The sequence below is a fragment of the Corvus hawaiiensis genome, chromosome 18, assembly GCF_020740725.1.
Source record: "Corvus hawaiiensis isolate bCorHaw1 chromosome 18, bCorHaw1.pri.cur, whole genome shotgun sequence".
Taxonomy (NCBI): domain Eukaryota; kingdom Metazoa; phylum Chordata; class Aves; order Passeriformes; family Corvidae; genus Corvus; species Corvus hawaiiensis.
In genome coordinates, this window is record NC_063230.1 from 188,757 (window position 1) to 210,296 (window position 21,540).

The 21,540-nt window shown below is 41.4% G+C and overlaps 1 protein-coding gene across 1 annotated transcript; it reads right to left on the reverse strand.

Moving 5' to 3' along the window:
• Positions 1–661: 661 nt before the first annotated feature.
• Positions 662–21,034, reverse strand: SUDS3 (SDS3 homolog, SIN3A corepressor complex component). Its single transcript, XM_048323125.1, has 12 exons — positions 20,814–21,034; positions 19,222–19,291; positions 18,244–18,299; positions 17,845–17,916; positions 15,716–15,735; positions 15,013–15,169; positions 13,013–13,108; positions 11,294–11,355; positions 10,380–10,401; positions 9,616–9,721; positions 5,627–5,711; positions 662–4,000 (listed from the first exon to the last, which is right to left on the reverse strand). Exons 1-12 carry the CDS (start codon positions 20,971–20,973, stop codon positions 3,902–3,904), a joined length of 1,005 nt encoding a protein of 334 aa, XP_048179082.1. The 5' UTR covers positions 20,974–21,034; the 3' UTR covers positions 662–3,901.
• Positions 21,035–21,540: the final 506 nt, after the last annotated feature.

Genomic DNA, 21,540 nt, shown 5'->3' on the forward strand with positions numbered 1-21,540 from the left:
ACACCATGGAGAATATTTTGCATTTCTTTTGTCACCTAAATGTTATTTAAATGTTGGTCCCAAGGTTTCTTTGAGCCACTCTCCCCTTCTGCTTATTTATTAGCATCAAATTAGAGTAGAAAAAAAACCCCAAATATTTTATGGGGGTTTTGGTTCTCATAAACCCAAGCTGTTCTTTGTGCCTATTTAAAAATTAAAATCAGTATTTTACAGAAAAGCATTCTTGCATAAAAAGGAGGAATCTAAATAAACAGAATTACTCCACTGTAACGTGATAAGTACTTAAGTATTACAAGATATTTTGGCATCCCCAAAGTTTGAGCTGATGTTAAATATTAAAGGTGTTTTCCACATTCAGCAAAACATTGCAATAGTGGAATTCTTTAACTGTATGAAATTTGGAGTTTCATTGACAACAGGTTTTCAATAAATCATAGAAAAAAAGAAACGTGCATTCTTTTGTTTTCTAAATATTTCACTGTATATTAAATTCTTAGTTTTAGAACTGGGCAAACTAAAAATAGTAGCAGCAAACCTTAGACACCCATTCCAGATTTTCTGAATATTTCAGTGTTTGCTTCTGTGGAACAAAAACCCAAAAGCTGCTTTTTCTTTTTTCTGAAGGAGGAAGAACGTCAGTTATTCACAAGGGTCACAGCTGTTTCTTGCTCTTTTAGGCTTTATTTTCTTTAAGTTCCCCAGAAATTTACAAAAAACAAGGCAAACAATTAAGGTTTCTGTCATTAAATCCCTTTGTCTCTTTACAAAATTCCAGGCAGAGCACATAAACTAAAAAAGACAATTTTGTGTATTAGCATTTGTCCTTGGAAAAAGCCTCTTTGGAAACCTTTCCATGAGTATGATGTCAAAAAGCTCCTGGAAGTTGGCTCCCTGATCTGGCTTCCTTCCATTGGAACATCTAATGGCTGGGGGGGATGTCTTTTTTATTTTACATGTATCAACATCACAGTCCATTGCTCAAAGCAATAAAAAAAAAAAGTTTAATATGAGTCAACAGCCAACTGCAATTTAACCCTCAACAGAAGTCTATTTTTGGCAGAAGGTTCACCTTTCTTTAAAATTACTGTAATGACGAGTTAGAGCCATTTCCTAAATTTACTTTGAATGCTGTTCATAATGAGGATTAAATTGTTTCATACCTGCCGCAAAGCTGTTTCTGTTCAGAGGGCTGGGATCCTTCAAGACTGATGATAAGCAGGCAAAGAGCAGACAGAAAAGCCAATTTTCTCCTAGAATTCAAGCAAGACCTTGTCCATCTCCTTGAGTAACTTGTCTCTATTTTTCCAAGCTGTGGCAGGAAATCTTCAATTCTACAGCTGATGTCTCTACTCTTGATCTCCACATGCCTCATCCTCACCACAGAACTACTTGTGCATCCTTTTAGGATTTAAAAAAAAAAAAGGCATTTGCTTCCCTGAGTGCACAGCAAGGCACTGCACTTTATCACTTCCAGCCCTGCAAATGGCTCAGGCCATTACAGAACAGCCTGCCAGGATAAAAAAAAATACAAGATACAATATTCATTTACTCAGTGAGACACATCTACTCTTTATGGCGATCAACAAAGGCAAGGCAGACTTTCATTTCGTTAAGAAACTGAGGATGAAGTAGCCTATAAACAAAATTCCTTCAGTGTAGCAGTTAAGTTTGAGCCATTTCCAACAGTATAACCCCTACTCAGGGCTGCCAAAAGCAGAAATTAACTCTTCAAAGGCTGACCCAAGGGCACTGGGGAAACTGGCAAGGAATTCTGACAGACGGAGGTTGTACAAACCTCACACATCCTTCCTGGAGACACAAGATTGGTGTGAAAGAGTTTGAGACCAGGGTTTGCCAACTTCCATGAGGAAGCAGTGCCCTGATTCACCATCAGTTCATGGAGCCCCTCTTCCTGTCCAACACGCGCTGACGTCCCCTCCACATTTCTATTTTCTTATTAACACCCAAAATTACCCCAGAACAGGGAACACCACGGAAGCAGATGGCTGTTGGCAAAGTATCTCCCCCAAAACTGAACCTAAGTCCCCAGCTATTCTCACAAATACATATATTGATAAAGTGATACAGACAGGAAATAAATCCTGCTACTTCCTTAGCACTTTTTATTATTAGAACAATGTTCATTTAAAGACTCAGTGACAAATCCTGTCTGATACATCATCACCTTATCAAAAACCTGTGACATGTGCAGAGAATGTTAAGTTATATTAAGTAAGCTGTTAAACTTGACAAAATCCAGCCTGCTGCTTTCTGCCTGCCTAAGCTGCAGTAGAGATGGCACATTGTCAAGGGGTGGGAAACACCCTCTCCTTCCTTGCCAGAGCTCTAGATCCACTCAAAACTCCAAACACAGCAAAAACCAAGTCAGGTGTCTCAGTCACATCAGGAACTCAGCCATCACACTCCACTCCAGACCCACATACAGGCGTCAGTTTTTGGGATGTGACTGTCACCCAACTGCAGGAAGGAGATGGGCACAGTCATTGCAGCTCCCCTCCCTTTACTCCATTTACCCAGATACCAAAGAAAGGCTTGACAGATGTTAACAAGAAGGCAGCTCAAAAGCAAAACCAAAAGATGCCTCAAAGGGACAGATATTGAGAAAGACAGAATTTACAGTTTTTTGACTAGTAATCAAAAGGAGCACAAAGTTGTTCTGCACAGAAGGCAGAAATGTGACAGCACTGCCAGGGCACCATGTGGCTCCTGCCAAGGCAGTCACACATGGCATTGGTGGTTCCAGCCATCAGTGAATGACTGGGAATAATAAAGGAATGCCAGAGGCAGATCTTTAAACACCTAGGGAGTACCTTAGCGTCATTATTTGGGCATTTTCACTTGTGCTGCAGGAGGGCAAGCATAGAAACCCAGGGTTACCTCCTGTAATTAAAAAAACCTCCATGGGGAGCCCTTTGCAAAGCATTTCAGGGAATGACGGTTCCAGCTAACAGCACATCAACACCACTTTCTACTCTATACCAGGCTCCTTGGGAGGATACTACAGATCCCGTATCTCCTGTCAGCAGGATCCCACCTGTTATTCTGAGCATCCACGAAAAAAGGGAAATTGATCTTTTGCCTCTCTACATCTGTGAGTGATTATAGATACACAGAGTTTATACAGCCTTGCTATCTGCAAAATCCAGGTAATTGTTCCTTTAATTTAGTCATCCACCTATTCCAGGTAATCTGTATCAGCAAACAGACATACTCTGCTTGTTCATTGAAGGGTTTTTTAATGTGAAGAGAAATGGAAGCTTCTGACTAACCACGCATGACTCTGAGCTACATTAAAATCACTGTATTTTCAGCAGTTTCTGAGCTGTTCACACCATCCTAAAAAACTCTCAAGCGCTCCAGTCTTTCAACAGTCCACCCAATAAAGCTGATGTTATGCACCAGGTATTCTGGAGGCATCTCTCAGCTGCAGCTGAAACCTGGCAGGATTCATCTTTTGCCCAAAATCCTGAGCCTTGCAGGAAAACAAGGCCAAAAAGCATGAATAACCTCAAGCCTTGACAAGCAAAGCTTCGTCCACGGGTCTGACTCCCAAAAGAAACATGATGATGTTTTTGACATACGAGTCCCATCTGTGCACCACGAAACAACGATGAAAAGGAGGATGATGCAAAGTCTTCTCAAACAGTCAAAATACAAAGAGAGCGTACGGAAGCTTGATGCAAAATCCAGAAATAGTCCAGGGCAGTGCTTGGGCATCACTAAAGGTTTAAGGACTACTGGGGATTATGTGGCCAGCCACAAAGTGTCTCGTTAGAGGTCAGGACTGTTCCCTGCTGCTGGGAGGAGTGAGCAGCCTGTGAGCCCCTGGCAGAGGTTTGGTGATCCGTTAAAAACCAGGAAAGGGCTGGGGAGAACAGAGTCAGGCGGCTGAGCGCCGGCGGATCACGAACACGCCCCGCTGCAGCTGGCCCAGGTAGATCCTCATCTTGGTGCTGTCGCTGGTTTTCCTCACCCAGATCTGCAGGAGAGAAAGAGCAAAAAGAATGGGGCAGGGTAGGGGAGAAAAAGGGAAAACTCACAGAAAGCAATACAGAGACAAATTAACTCTGTGTCTTAGTGGCAGAGCTGAGCACCTCAGGGGGCACAGATCAATGAGGTTAATCCCTTCTCCCTCCCCACGGGAGGCATTTGCAACCTGAGCAGAAAATGAAATAAGGTATCTAAACTTCACCTCCTTAACTTCCTGCTCAGAACAGTCCTCAAGAAAAATTACTCTTTCAAGCACCACCAGGAAAGCAGGTTCCTCCTGCTACAGTTCACAACAGAACCGTGGCACTGAGCTTTGCCTAATCAAGAGTAAGTCTCTCTAGATCCACAGATCATAAAATTATCTATCCTGGGATTTGCCCAGACAAGTAACTATTAGTCAAATGAAAAGCTTATTCTGATTCTGTTCCATGAAGCATTTCCCACAATGTACCACAGAAATCATGTCTGGAGATAAAAGGGCCTCTCTCTTAAACACCTGCATGGAAGGATTCATACCACGTGTTCCAGAGGACAAAGTGCTGCCACCGAGGCAGCCACTCCAGAGAGTTTTTAAAATCACCTTCAAGGCGTTTAGATCTAAAAACATGTATTTTAAAAATCAAGTTGGCGCAATTTCCTCTGCATTATATCCTTCTAGTGCATTTCAACATATTTCAATAAATACATTGAGCAATAATTATCCAGCTCTTAGTACTGGAGTCTTTTAGGAGGGAAATCCAGTATTTCCTACTGCAAAGGATTATAAAGTTATGCTGGCCTATGATTTACACTAAACTTTTCTTTTTTTATAATTAGCTACAGGTCTGGTGCAGTAGATTGATTTAACTCTTATTATTTTAGTTATAAATTGACTTTATTAACAGGACCCCTCAATGTAAAATAAATTTAGTATTCGCCTGGATTTCTACTTCAATTATTTCTCCAGAGAAATTAAAATCAACATTCATTGATAATCAATCTCCCAACGGCAACATTTCCAAGGATTTGGCATGTTTTGCTTGCTAAAAGAATTCAAAAACCCACAAACTTTGAACAACTGTAGGAAACAAACAAGTACAATTTTATATTCTACCACAGTATGATGGAATGATACATTAGTTTTGCTACATTACAGTAATAACTTTAAACAAATTTTAATGCATCCATGAGCACACTACCACTGGTTTTATCTGAACACCCAACTGAGTGCCACAACTGTCACTGAAAGGGAACAGCTGTGACACAAACAGATCCCACATGCAACTCAGTCTGGGGAAAATAAAGTGTTTTCCCTTAGCTGCCACAACAAATTAAAGTTCCTTTATTGCCTGATTGAGGAGAAGGGCACTCAAGTCTATTATTTCTTTCCCTGAAGTGTCTGGAATCTGCAAGCAAAGAACAAAGTGCTCCCTTTTGCCCAAGTGCTGCAGGAGCTTGCAAAATGTAGGATTATCCTTCAGAAACAGAGCACATGTCTTCCCATCTCAAAAAGAGATTTCTCAAGTCAGTTTTATCTTGGGTTCAGCTTCTTTACACACCAGACAGAACCTATCTTTAGCCCTTACTGGACCCCTATCTTTCCCCCCTTTCCTGACAAATAAAAGCAGCCCAGCACCTCGTTGGCACCCACAGAACTGATCACACAGCTGATTTTTGTGTTCTCTTTAGACTCCAGGTAAATAGCTTGGCTCTTGTGGTACCTGCAAAAAGAAGAAAAAAAAAAAAAAAAAGAAAAAGAAAAAAGGAAATGCATAAAACCATTATTGATAAAGCTGGACAGAGTAAATGTGAAGTCTGCCTTTCTTTCCACACAACTTTCTCCATCTTTACAAAATAGTGGGTGATCTGATCACACACTCTGCATTTAATGGTATTTTGAAATGCAGGAGGGTCTTAGTTCACTGAAAACAGATTTCACAACTGCAAGGGGGAGAGGCAGAGCCCCAGCCACAACCCAGGGGAACAGTGACTGACAACACACCCAAGCTTCAAGGTTTAATCCAAGCAGCCTTTCCCATTTCAGACACAGGATGGATTTCAGAAGGCAACTCCTTATCATGCCTGACAAAATATGACAGAGCAAATCACAGATACTCAGCTTATTCCCCAATACAGAATTACTAGAGCACCACCACTAGCAAAAGTGAATTACCCTCAATCAGTGCAGTCTGTGCATTATTTAATGAGACTTCAAATTTCTAATGCTGTCATGTTTTGTGAAAATACTCAGAATGGTAACTGACTTTGTAACGAGCTGTAAATGCCCGCCATAAGGAAGCCATGACTAAGCACATCCACTTCATCCCATTTTAGATCATATTTTAAGCTCTATATTGTTCTTAATGTGTTGCGTATAAAACAAAGCCTTTGAAATTTGTAACTCTGAATTGTTTGATTCCATGGACTTGCCTCTTTCACAGCCCACATTTGTCTAAGTGCTGCAGTGTGCCAGCCCCAAAACCCCAGTTTCTGTTCATTCTGCCTCATTCTGTTCCATAGGCAGAACTAATTACACTGGAACAGGAGATTTTTAAGTAAATCATCTTAAGCAAGCACCAAAACACTTTACAGTTATAAAAGCATAAGTGTAGTTCCACCTTTCCCCTAATCATGATTTTATCTGGGCAATCCAAGCTGCAGAACCCCTGCACAGATATTCCCTCAGTAGCTACCCAGTGCAACCCCCTGCAGCCTGACTGCCATTTGCAAAATGCACAGATTTACTTAATCTTTACAGTTATTGCTAAAATAACCATACTGTACATGTGGAAGTCTTCCAATGGTTGATTCCACAATCTCTTCCTACTGGCTCCTGCACTCAGAATTTTCATAGTGTTTGCCAGTAACTGGAATGAGTGTCAGCTTTGAGCCTTCCAAACACACTCATTACCCATGGAGGGAGGGTGGTGAGGGAATAAAAAAATCCCCACATCCTGCAACCTTTAAAACAATGGTTGGGCACAGGTGTCTTTCTCCTTCATCTTGACAGAAACACTGTCAGTGGGTTCCAGGGCCGTGCAACAGCAACAATGATCTGAGCCAAAAAAATCTCAGTTTAGCAAGTCCAGATGTCATTAAATGATACCAAGATACTCAATAAACTACTACAAACCCAAGGCCTCACTAAGATGAGACAAAAATCTCAGTCCAGCAGTGCCCCACCATGCCATGCTGTGAGTACTTAAGCAAGGATCTTGATACAATCAGCAGGAGTGCAGGAGATACCAGGACAAACAACAGCTCTCAAGTATTCTGTGCCCACACGGCCAATGAAATATTTTTTCCCCACTTTCATTTTTTGATTACCAAAGCTGATGACACACGTCAGAGGCTTCATTCAGCCCTTGGATTTCACATCATGAATTACTCTCCATCAGGAAATTAATGTTAATTGTGCACAGAAAAGGCAAAGAACCAAGTCAGCAGTGTTTCACTGTAGAGTTGTCTCAGCTGTCTCACGCTCCACGCTCACAGAGACAGGGCAGCTGAAGGCACAGCACCCTGGTGCATTAGCTACCTGGTCAGGTCTCACCCTTTTGCCAAGTTTATGTATCCAGAGAGAGACTGAATTGAGGAAATTACCTCAGATGAAAAATGCAATGGGGTTTAAGTCGGCTTTCAAGAAAGCAAAGAGCCAAACAACTCTCGCTGTTGCAGCAGGTAAAACACACTGAGGCAAGCAGAACTAATTCTATTTCCTGCTATAAAATATTTTGCTGAAAGGCTGAGATTTCCAACTGCAACTCCATCAGAAGATTGAAAGAAATCCCTCTGCATTATTGTATGCAGCAAAGCTAAAAAGCAAAAAGATGGTTGCTTTACAGGAACTGTGGTTTAGGATTTGCTGGGGGAACACAGAGCTCTGAGGATAAAATACTGAGTCTAATTCCACATTCACCTGAAACACTCCACTTTGGAGACGTCTGTGAAATGTCTCTGCAAGACCTCATGGGGTTCATTACTGGCCTTAAACATTCCCTGTTTTCAGGTAATTGTCATGCAGGGCTGCATCAGGAAACAGAGAAAGTCATTCCTGGGCTGTCAGGTTTAGGATTTCTGTGTATGCAGCACTCTTTATGCACTTTAGGAAGAATTACCCTCCCCCTACCGAGAGTTACTTCATTATTTTAAAACACCAGCTACTTTGCACAAGTACTATTACTATCAATCAAAAAAATCTAAGCAGAATTATTACAACCAAAAAAAAGGTAAAATACTGGTCTTAAAACAGCATAAGAACAAGGCAGCCAGGAAAGACAACAGCTGGAATTCCTGACAGTAAGACCCCCATGACAACTGAATTCAGCAAGATGAAAGTATCTGTTAAGTGGTTTTTCTGTCCCAGCTAGATAACCTTCAGAGAGAGCTGGTGCTTTGGTGAGATTCATTTGGGCTCACTGAAGCTCTTCCAGGTTTACATTTAATGGCAAGTTTTGAGCTTTACTGACAGATTACTTCAGATGCCTTTTTTTTCTTTCTTTCTTTTTTTACTATGAACACTTTTCAAGTACTCCATATGCTTCAAAATTCTGAAGAGTTTATTCATCCAAATATATCCTGGGGATAGTCACTTTATACACAAAAAACTTTATGAAAGCAAAAAAAAAAAAAAAAAAAAAAAAAAAGCACTTGATGAATCTGTGGAATAAGTAGCCTGTTCAGTTCTTATCTGCTTTATGCTTCATGGATGTTTGAACTGCAGGGAGCAGCTTTTATGAGAGCTGTGTACACTGAACTCTCAATTAAACTGCAGTCAGAAGGAAAAACTGACCAACTGGCCAAGGTGATTGCTGTGTAAAAAACCAGCTTCACACCTACTTCTGTGATAAAATTACAGCCTCATCATGTGTTATGTTGAGGCACCAGAACACTGAAGTAGGCTACAAATAAGCAGATGACTCGCAAATTGCTTTCTGCTCAAGGAGTTCAAGATTACCCCCTTGATTATCCAGGTTTGCAAATCTCATGGATTAAGTTTAAGATCTATTAAGACTCCTCTGCAGAATTTAATATTTTCCTTGTGTTTTGTGAGGCTTGTACAGCTGTATGGCCATAAACCTCAACAGACATAAATCCAATCAGCAATTCTGAAGTTGCCTCTCCCAGGTGGGTTTGATCTTTAAAGGTTATTTGGATTTATTAGAAGCATTTTTCATCCTGAGCAGCTGGTGGACGATTTCTTCTGCCACCTTGTGGAATGCTGGGAAAACTGAACCTCAGGAATGTGAGTGGTGCTGACAGCAAATCATGGAGAGTGTCTGTATCCAAGCTGGGCAGCTTCAGTTACATACCACTGTGGCTGCTGCTGGCTCTCCTACCTCGTATTAGGTTTGACTTCCTGACTGCCACAGTGGGCCATAGAAAAGATTCAAGTCTCCTTTTATTGGAGCCACCAGTTATCTCTGAAAGCCTGCACAGTGTAAACACTCCATCATCACCTCTGCTTTACTGGATCAATGCTGAGCCTGTGCAGGGAGCAGCAAATCTCTGCCCAAAAGCATTTTGTCCACCAATTCTTTGATCAAAGCCATTTCTCTCTGCAGCCTCTGCCTCCTCACTACTTAACATTCAGACTGATGAAAACAGAAATTCCCCAGGCCTCACCATCTCTTGTCATAGTAGAGTTTTCCATCTTCTATCCGAGCTTCAAATCGCTGTGCTGGAGACTCTGCTGGTGTAGCTGGGAGGTGCTCGGGAGAGGAGGGGGAGGCTGGAGACAGAAGAGACACTCTGGTTAAAGACCAGCACGAGTCCATCAGCAGCACCTCTGACTGCAAAACTACAGTTAATAAAGTCATGTGTACAGAAATAACAAGCAGAGAAAACAAAAACTCAAATATCCATCAGGAAAATATTATGTATTGTGATGAGTAACTCAACCTCTGCCTTGAGTTAAAATATTCACTGAAATACAGCATTTATCTGAAAAAACATTTATGGATAAGTGATGGGCAATATGTCCTTGATTTTGTTTTAGTTATAATCCACAGTTAATTAGTTAAATATGGTTAAAATTACTGAGGCAAGTTAGTCCCACTCTGTCTTGAAATAAAGTGTACAGGCACATCTAGAGAGCTGGAGGCAGATTGACCAGAAGTGGTCAATCCCTGAATGGACCTGACAAGCAGACAAGGTGCCCAGATGCACCTGAATGTAATGGAAAACCTCTTTTCACAGCTTGATTGTTCCATGCCCAGGCATTTCAGCCACCAAAGATGCACATGCCCCCCTTCCCATCCCTGACCAACATCAGCACCCCACAAAGAACAGCAATTCCATAGGCAAAATGCACAGCCAAACATCTACAATACCATTCTCTGTTCAGAACAGCACCCCTGTGAACAAGTTCCAATGCGTCTGTAACTCACCTGGTCTCTTGGGTGATTTAAGCTACATGGGAAGAGAGTAAAGCAGTGTTAGAGATCTGACAGGAGCCACAGAAGCTGCAGTGCTAATTTCGGATATCTTACTTTCCATGCTCTGAGTATTTCTATTTTAAATGCTCTGTTCAGTGGCATAACACATAACCAGAGCAGTGTGCTATAAACTGCCAAAGGTGCAGATAATCAATATAATGATACAAAAGCCCAAAAACCTGAACTTCAGAGCATTCAGATAACCCACTCAAACGAATCAAACCCATCTAACGCACTATTTTTGAACATCATACAACATTTCTCTGGGTACACAAAATACAGGAGATAAATCACTAGGGAAACCTCAACAGCTGGCACAAAACCAGTGTCCCACTACCATCCTGAAATGCCTTAAGGAGCAGCTTATATCCTAAAAAATTAGATAAGCCTTCAAGTGTTCAGCAAGAAAACAGTATGTAAATCCAAACTAGAAAAACTATAAACACGCACACTGCCCCCTACCCAGCTTGCTGAAATACTCTGACAGCAGGGAGGAAAAAAAAATTAATTAAAAAACCTACCCCACACTAAGGCCTAAACCAAAGGCGGACTATGATCTCCCAGAAAAACACACTGACATCTGTTCAGCCATGAGGAAGAAACTCCTTAACATAGCTCATCCCTTGGTTCAGACAAAAGGTAACATTTTTAGGTGACAGTCATTCTAATTAGGTTAATTAAACCTCAATAAAAAGGAGGAGATACCATCTCACTAAATCTTTTATTGTGCTACTTCAGAAAGCCTACAGGGATGAAATAGTCCCACATCTCAAAAAGGAACATAAAAGAGATCTCTGTTCTCTTCAGGGGAAAGCATTTGCCTTCTCTTTAAAACAAAGAAATACCATCAAAACAACAATCCCTACCTTATTCAGCGTCCTTAGGTCCTCCATTATTTGCTCATCAGTCAACAAATAATTTAGCTGAGGTATCCAGAATTAAGGTTTCCATAAACTCTTGACAAGCAAGGCTAAAAATTAAAGGTCAATGACATTTCACTTGACTAAATGTAAGCCAAAAGGTTTCCAGGATTTTAATAAATGTCTTACTTGAGCTTTTTTTCTTTGTCAGAGGAATTAATATAAGTCCATCCCCACTGTCTTAGCAGCAGAGTGCAAAATAATTTTAACTTATTCAGACTCAACCATCAATGAAAAACCTTGACTGCACTGACATTGACTTCACGGAGGCATCAAGCACCAGCATTTTCAGTGTTTTTCATCTTGTATTTCTGTGGAGAAGAGTCTGTGAGCTGAAACAACAGACTCACTTCAGGTTTTTACAATGAAGCTAAATCCCACTTAAACCTAGTTAAACAAAACTTTGTGTGGCTGGGGATAAATAAGAGACTACAATGCACCTAAAAACAAACCCAAAACCTGAGAAAATACAAGTAAGTGTATGATAATCTTATTAGAGGTCTGCTGTATTCAGTTTCTTCAAAACAAGTGTTTGGCCAAAAGTATTCAAAGTATTAAACTAAACTTAACAGTTGTTGGGCTCCATTGCAAGGATTTTGGTTCTGACAGACTTTAATCCTCTCCCAGTGAGCAAAGGCAGAGACTTTCATACTGTGGCTGCTGTATCATGCTCAATTAGCAGGTCATGTTCACCATGAAACTCATTTACTTTGGATGAGATAGGGGCACTAATAAATGATTTTTTTTTCCTGAAAGAGTGAACAGAATCTCCAACCAGAAGGAGGTTAATTGAAACTGGAGATGCTCATGACCATCCTGCATGAACTCCAAAAGTTCAAGGTTTGATATTGCCTTCAGAAAATGAGAGTCACTCAGATAAGTTTTTTTTAATCCAAGACATACAAGTTTAGAATCTAATAAGAAGCCTCTGCAAAGCAAATATCCTTGCCTTCCTCTCCAGGTGAATTTAATATACAAATAGAAAAAGTGCCTATCATCACAGAGGAGCTAAAAACGTATTTCCAGAAGCCAAGGAACATTTTAATTCTGAGACATGCAGCAAGGCAGATGCTAAGGATTACACAGACATATTTTTCTGACTCTTGTGATACATGAAAACAAGATGAATCTTCATCTTTTCTCATTCAAAGAACAAATCTAGCACTCCTTGCTTTTGCTATGCATCTCTGGATTAGAGATCTGAAGCCTTTATCAGAAATTGAAAAACTAGTTTGATATGACAAATATGATCTTTCTGGTAAATGCTTTGTCATGTCTTGAAATGAAAAAAGCCATTTACTATCTATGGAATCAATTATCTCAGCATATATATATGTAATGTTCGTTTAAAGTTTTTCTTTTGTGAACTAAATTGCCTGTAGAATTCAAACTATTCTCACTGACAAAAAAAAAAGTTATCTCATGATACTGTAAGGTTTAAGTTAGGATACCAAGGGATCTCCAAACACTGGTTTCTATATATGTATTGTATTATATAACTGCTATATTGCTTTAGCACACATCATACAGGACAATTGTGCTTCAGTATTTCCCAGGTTAAAATCTGAACCTGACATTTCATTTCATTTTCCTTGCTGTACAAAACAACAGAGGGGTGGGTAGCACAGTGGCTGCAAATCCAACAGTGACTCCATGAAAGGATATCAGGGGCAGGTTTCCTCCTCTTGTCTGGGATAGGAACTGGATCATTTGGTCGCCGTCTCAGTTTCCTTGTCATAATAGGCTTCACTTCCATTGAATCTGTAGAGTAATGAAGTTGGAGAGCTGATAAGACCAGAGAGAAAGGAGTAAGCAGCAGCAGCTTTCTACACAAGGCACAAGGAATATAATCTTTCCTCTTTCATACAACAAATTGCCTTTTTTTTTTTTTTTTTTTTGTGATAGCTTCCAGCATGGAAGTGCTGACAGTGAATCCAAGTTCTCTCTCCCATCAGGTCACTGTTCAGTGCGGCAATGCCATGGTTACAGCTGCTCCAGGTACAGATAAGCAGCACAATGATGCTACAAGGATTCAAGGCAAATTCTTTTCATGCTAATGTTATCTGCTTGGGAACAGAGCATTTAAAAGACCAAGTTCATGGAGTTCTTTCCCAACCCAATTTGGATCATTAATAGCATGTAAAACATCAGCTACAAATCAATTGCGCTCTCATCTACAAGGCAGAAAAACAGCTTTGTCAAAAGATTAGAGAAAATTTCTGCATTGAAGACTGCTACAAGTCTGCTGGAGTGATTTCAAACAAACAGTATTTAAATTCAGATTATCTAAGAATGATTAATGAAATGAGCCTAATTAATAACACACAGAGCAGCAGTTGACAGGAAGTAAACTGCAGCATATGCACTGAGGAAAAACAAGAAAGTCTGTTAAAAACTTAAAACACCAGTCTCATCACCAAGTAATTATCTGAACTTCGTTTGCCCGAATGTCTACAGGTAACCTTTACTGAACAACTTTACTGAAAAATCTCGCAACTCATTCCTTAGTTCATGAAGTTATGTTGAACTGGCAGCCAGGAGACCATATCATAAATGCCAGACACATCATTCCACCTCCCTTTCTATGTGCTGAGATTTATTTGCTCATCTCTAAGCACCCCTGAATCACACCCTGGGTAGCACTTCAACCTGTGAAGCCCCTTTGGCTCCCTCTAGACACTAAAACCTTGAGCAGCTCTGCACGTGGAAAATACACCAAATTCCTTCTCTCCTCATCTCAAAGGTGAACAAGGATGACCATGAGACCAGACTTCGTAAATAATAAAAAGTTACCAGGGAAACAGCATAACTCAAGCTGATTTCAAGTCCACATCAGCCCTTAGAGTTTGTATGAAGCTAAGAGTACCATTTAATATGCCAGAACATGGTTTAATTCTTATTTCTGAGTATTCATTAAATTGTTAGTTTATATAAAAACCTGTAGATACCATGCATTAAAGGTGTAACTCATGGACAGGCCTCGGCAACAAAACCAACATTATCAGTCCATGAAGTGCAGGAGCTGCTCTCAGAGCATCAAATCAGACTTTTGGTCCACTATCACAGCAACAGAACTCTGCAGGAATAATTAACCCCTGACATGGCTCCCCTGTGTCCATTACCACAGAGCACTGCAAGGCACCAAGGGTACCAACTGTCTCAAAAAAATCTGTCCATTTAATATAAATTTTCTAGAGCCTGGACACATATGTAACCCACAAATCTATTTTTTCTGGCTTTAAGCAGCGTATTTCAACCTTTATTGTTTGGCTTTCTTCAACTACTTGACCACTCACTCCTGCAGGAAGACCAGGACACAGCTTTACAAGCTGGCATCACTGGTTAGGTCAATACTGTGGCATATCTCAATAGTTTTACTGCTACATCAGGGAACCAAAGCAGCGTCTTTCCCTGCATATAAGCAAGCCCATCATCCACTCTGCTGCTTCACTGGCACTGCTTGATTCACCTGGTAGCAATCCAGGTCACTGAATTTTGAGCTGCTTTCTCCATTAAAAGACCCTCAATTTGTGTTCTGCCCCTCTTGGCATTTCCCACCAGCGGTCTGTGTAAACCAGCACTGCCACCTTTACCTAAGCACTGCCACCTTTTCCTAAGCAGAAGCAGAGTGGATAACACAAATGACAGGTGCTTATCTTCTTTACCTCCTGTTAATTCCATGGTTAGCTTTTCATTCTCAATCATCTTCTTCTTCTCTTCCAACTCCGCTATCAGATTTTCCTTAAGCTCAATTTTCTTATCTTCAAACTCCTTTGCTGCTGCTTTCTTTTCCTTCACATAATTTTTCTCCACCTGATCTGTCTAACGCAAACCCAAAGAGCAAGAAGGTTAATTAAGCACTCAAGTTAATGATATCGCAACAGCTTTTCAAACGTTTTATTGGTCAGCTTTTCAGTTCAAAACCGGTGTGAGTTCTAAAGATTATCAATATTCACAATCTACAGAAAAACATCTAAATATGAGTACCGTGCTATTATATTGGCAAAAGAATTAGTTGTAAAAAGACATTTTAATGTTGCATAACAAATCAAGTCTCTAGCAGAGAGCTCTGCAGATTTATAAACAGCACTTATCACCTTAAACACCCTTTTTAGACCAGCCCAGGGCACAGCCAGATACAAGAGGCCAATAGCAAATATTTAATTCTACTTTAACAAAAGCGCAGAAGTTACTTGAGGTAATACCAGCAGTAAGCTCTACTACATCTCAAATGTAACAAGCCAGCTTGAGGAAGAAAATTTCTTTTAAGCCTTCTGGGAAAACAAGCCCAAACACAAGTTGATAAAACAAGGTTTATGCCTCTTCCATCTAATTAATGCATATTTTTGATAAATTAAGAGTACTTACTTCCAGCTGCAGGAACAGTTCTGAAACACAAGAAATACTTAATTTATTACCTTCAAAGCTGCACGAAATTACTTCCTTAACATTTTAAGCCATTGAATATTGCAGCCAAGACAGGAAGTGAACCAAATAATGCATGTACTTATCCAACCTCTACTCTGACTTCACAGCTTTATGTTGAAAATAAAGTGACTACGAAAAAGTTCCACAAAAATGCACTGTTACTAGAGGTTTTTTACAGATTGTCACCACACTGAAAAGCTTCCAGTATTCTACGCTATTCGGTTCAGCTACTATTCCCAGAAGTACTAAACAGGCAGTCCAGCTTCCAGTTTAATTAATCAACTAATAATAGAAACTTGAAATATGCAGCTAAATATTCAAAGTTTTAGCCAACTTCATGAATCTCAGCAGTGACTGGTTCACAAATAATTCTGCAGCTGTCAGAGGCTCAAATGTGTGATTTCAGGCTGGTTAAGCCTGGGGCAACAACAGAATTGCTGTGCAGCACTGAGGGTTAATTGCCAACATATGGCAATGATTAGTTCAAGTCAGGCCTATGGATGAGGTGAGTGGATTTCTGGGTGTGAAATAGTTCTGCTGATGATGCTTGTGTCATCTCTAACAACTTGAGATTAAGCAGGATGGGACCCTTCTTGCATTTCTTGGAGGAGTAATGCCCAAACCAAAATTTTTACTCAAAATAGCGGCAACAAAAGCAAACTAAGGCCCCTGATCAGCCCTCAACTCACCACATTTCACCAGCATACTAAGCTTTGGCAATACCTGAAATAGTAAAAACTTCTGCAAAGATCCCAAGCTTCAAACATGTTTTGGAGAAGGCTGTAGTAGCAACACTGTACTACTCCACTATTTTAAAAAAATGTAAAAAACAGCAATAGATACACACCAAATATGAGAATGGTGCAATAAAAATCAAACTTCCTATTTGCAAAGCATGAAAGCAGCATTATGCAGACAATCAAATACAGGTAAATCTAAACTGTTGTTTTAATAAACCTCAGCATGGCAAGGACAAGCATAAAAGACCCTTATTCCCGTAGTACAAGCAGCTGGATTTTTTAATCATAAAATTCCAAGTGATCACCACCTGCCCTCCTGTGGAAGAACTCTGCTGCTACAGCACTGCTCGTGGCCAGCCAGAAATACCAGTTTGCACTTAGGCTTAATTTTACCAAAACAGCCCAGGCTTGCCAGAATGCAGCTCTAGTGCATGTGAAAGGTCTTTTTGAAGGTCCTTTCCAACCTAAATCATTAGTGAAATTCATCTCAGGGGACAGATTCCTGTCATCAAGAAGTTGTTCAAACCAGTTCAGTTCCTCAAGCAAATCCTTTACCTTCCCAAGCACTTTCAGAAATACAGAATTGCCTTCTTTTTCTAAAGGAGGAGCAGCTACATTTCCTATTTCCACATAAAGCCTTCTATAAAGGCCCTGCTTCAATATCCAAGGTAAGAACTACCTAAAAGTGAACAAGCAAGAGTGAGGGCAAGCAGATGGATCTGATTCCCAAGCCATTCCTCTACAGCAACACAATAAAAACACCCAGAAGGATGAGCACTGGGCACTTCAAAAATGAACTTGGGCCTTTGCTCCTTGAAACAGAGCAGGACACAAAGTCCAGGCAGCCCATTCCATGGCACAGTCATGCAGAACAACAGTTCCAGTAGCAAATCCTCTGTATTCATTGCTCCAGGGCATAAAACAGATCTTTGGGAAAGCACCTGCTCTTAACTTCCCACTCCTGCAAACTGAAGGAGACAGGGCACCCAAAAGCTTCAGCAAGAGCCACAAGACAACAAACCAAAGTGGGAGACTGAGGGTTAGGCAGATAAAAATAAAATAATCTTTTTACTTGTGCTGTTTCACACAAATGAAGACTAAAACTGTTTATCAGTCAGCAAACAGTGCTGATCAAGGGAAAAAAATTATCAAGGTAGAGCCTGTCATGTTTGGTGGACTCTGAAAAAACCCTAATATATACCCAAAGATCCCTCTGCTCCAGCAAGTTCCTCTTCTTTAAAGGGCAGAATTACCTCTTTTTTACTTCAGGTGTTATACAAGACAAACATTTAAGTTATTTGCGGTGTTTTAGAGAGAAATTCCATTTACCTGCATTTCGTATCCTTTCTTTGTACTGCTGGTCCAACTTTTTCATCCTTTTCTGATACTCCTGAAGAGTACCTAGTGGAAATAAATTGTATATTCCCACTGAATTTTTTTTCCCCAAGTATTAAATATCCTCAAGGAGCCATACACCACTCAAAGCACATTCCCTGCTTTTGTGAAAAGGGGATTACTCCTTTTAAGAAATGTTTTAGCACAGAAGCTTAACTACAAGTGGAGTTAAGATGGAGAAAAGATGGGAAGCGGCTGGATTTTTAACTCTGCAGCACAGCTGAGAGCCAACGTGCAGTGAAGGATACTGCTCACATCTTTCAAACCCCCCCTCCTTCTATGACATTTGGAAAGTGCTGAAAATAAAAAACAAAGCTACTCTTCGAAGCTTACCTTCCTGCAATTGCTGTAACTGCCTCTTCAGAGATGCCAGTTTGTCCTGATACATCCTGCAAACACAGCATGAAACTTTAAACACCAAGCACACATAGTCTATTCCACCATCTCTTTAAGTTACATGTTTACACAGAATCAAAAACTTTTCAAAACTTCAAGAAACAAATGAACTACAAACTAAAAGGATTTTATTCAAATGAAAGGTTCTCATTGTCTTAAAAATTCTGGCACTTCTTTGGTTCTACAATGGGTTTACAATTTGGGATAAAATAGGATTTTTTTTTTTAATGTCAAAATCTAAAATGACATTTAGATCTACAAACACCAGAAACTTCACAGCAGAATCATTCTTCCACTATTTCAAGTTTTATTATCTGTGTATTAGCTCCTCACATTATTAAAAAAACCACCAAAGTCTATTCCTGGCGCTGCTGCAAACCTGCCTTTCTTTTACCACACATCTGTGGTTTAACACTGGCCAGGTCTTCCTGACTTGTATAAAAACAGGTCTCTGCCAGTAAGCAAGAACTCAAAATACTGCAAAATGCTCCTAAACACCATGGGGAAACTATTGCAAGTCTCCAAAAATCCATTTCTGATTCAGGACTAGAATTCAATTGTTTAAGGCATTTGGACAGGCATCTTACTTCTCCTTAACTTATCTAAAGCAGAGCCTTTATTTTATTTAAAGGATCTGTCTACAGCAGGATCCATTTGCAGCTGCTCCCAGAACTCATAATTATTTCTTTGCCCAAAACAGCAGCAGCCCTTAATTCCCTGAATTTATATAGAACAGAGAAAGTAACTGGGGGGAGCAGAAATACAAGTGTATGGACTCATGAGCTATTCCATTGGGGTAAGCACTTTGAACTCCCCATCTTGGCCCAAAATTTGGCAAGTTTTAGGCAATAAACACCCCCAAACCCACAAATAAACAGAACTTCACCTTACTTGCAATTTGAATGGGTTACTTACTGTTCTTTCATTTCTACAAAGTCCTCCTCCTCATGCTTTGCCAGGTCTGTTTCGCTGGCATCCTCAGTGTCTAAATGTGGCAAAAAACAACTTGTTAAAATTTAAGAAGTATTTTTAAAAAACCCAAACTAAGTAGTAAATTATTTAAAAACAAGGAAACAGGCAAACAAAAAAAGTCCCCAAACCTCAGGCAATTTAACAAAGACAACCTGAGAGATTAATTCAGGATTGAAATGAAGCATCTCAGCTTCCTACAACTGTGAGTTTTGCAGTGCAGCTTTGTATCAAGTCTGAACAACTTCAACTTCAGAGAGCCTGGGAATTTCTTCCCATTTAAGACAACGGGCTCTACATTAACACTCACACAGGTGAGACACAAACAGTCTAAAGACTGAAAGACATTTCACAAACTTGTTACTAGAGCTCCACCAACTCAGTGCTGCTCGGATTGACCACAAAGATCTCACCAAAGAGAGCAGTTACTGGCTGGGATCTGAACTTCTCAGCTACACTTCACTTAGAAGTACTTCAACATTCAAACAAATACCAGCACTGCCATAAAGATAGCTGCATTTTATAAATAGACAGTATAAACTATAAATAAAGTAAATCACTGTGGGATTGCTACGAAAAGTAGTACTAAGATTTTTCAGGCTTCTCTTTATAATATGTGGGTAGCTAAGAATCCATTACCTTTCCAAAGAGGGGTCAGTGTGCCTGGACTTTATAGGGTACAGATGAGAAACCTAAACCACAACTAATTCCCTACACATAGAAGGGGGGCCCAGCCCCTTAAACCAAACCTTTCTCAGATTTTTCTTAAACTACAAACAAACAGTTTAAACTTAAGATAAAATTTAACACGCCAAAGATAAACCAACAAGCTTTTCAACTGCAAGAAATGTACTTAAGTGTCTGTATCACCACAAAGGACTTCCATACTGTTGTGAGAGCCCTCATTGACCCTGTCACCCTCTGCATCTTTAACATCATCCCACACATAACCAGACCAGAGGGGATGGAGAGCTCTGCTGCCAGCAACAGCCACTGTCCAAGAGTTCTCCTACATCCCCCTTATCTGCTATTTTATGCCCTCTACACTCTTGGATATTCTGGGTTTTACTTAATTTCTTTTTCTCCCCCGCTCTCTGGTTCTCCTACTGTCACATCCTCCTGCACTGCTATGCTTCTGTCCACACTTTCTCCTCCCTTAGCCGCCTCCTTCCCCCTCCAAACTGCGGAAATAGAACCAATATACTAGATTTCTCCACTGTTTCCACCCTGCTGTCCCACTCAATGCCCCTGCTCAGCGCTCTCCTGTGTCCCACTGCCTCCTCCTCACCTGGGAAGCCACAACTCCACCTCTCCGGTGGCTTCGCTGTTCTACTCTTCCGCGGGGAACCGCTGCAACCTGACAGGTAGGTCCTTGTTTCCTTCGGGTGTTCTCGCCGCTCCGAACCCTTTAAGCACCCTGCCCTTCCCCAAGCACCCTGCGGAGAGGTCCTCTCCATCCCACACCCCCACGAGAGCCCCCATTCCAACCCCCTGTCCCACTCCGTCCCCGGGAACCAACCCGCCCCCTCCCCACACACCCTCGTCGGAGTCGCGGGCCCGGGCGCTCCGCTCGCCGTCCTCCTCCTCGGCGCTCTCCAGCTCCTCCTCCTCGTAGTAGTCGGGCGCAGGGGCCATGGCAGGAGCGGGCGGCCCCGGCGGGGCTGCGGGCGGCGCGGACACGAGTCCGGCCGCGCTCATGGTCGCGGGCGGGACGGGACGGAGCGGCTGCCGCTCGGCAACCGCGGCGGGAACCGCGGCCGCGCTTCCGCTTCCGGGCGGCGCCGCCGGAGCCGCGGCGCCCCCGCCCGGCCAACGCGGACCCTGCGGGCCACAGGGTTAAGGGTTCGAGTCCCGGCCCCGCCCGGTGCGTGCGACGAAGTTAAACTCTGCTGGCGGTGGGATTTAACTCCTCAGCGGATTGTGGCCACCTGGGCTCGCGTTCGTGGACCAGGCTCTGCTCAGAGGTGCCAAGAGACAGAACAAGAGCAGCGGGCAGAAACGTGCACAGGAAGTTCCACCTAGATATGAGGAAGAGCTTCTTCACTGTGCAGTTAGCAAGCAGTGGAACAGAGACCAGAGAAGCTGCGGAGTCTCCCTCACTGGGAATACTCCAGAACCGTCTGGACACAATCCTGTGCCACGTGCTCTGGGATGACCCTGCTAGAGCAGATGATCCCTCTGTGATCCCTTCCAACCTGACCCATTCTGTGATTTTATGATACAGACACACAGCAGAGCTGTTCCCCTGGCACGGAGCAGGACCTT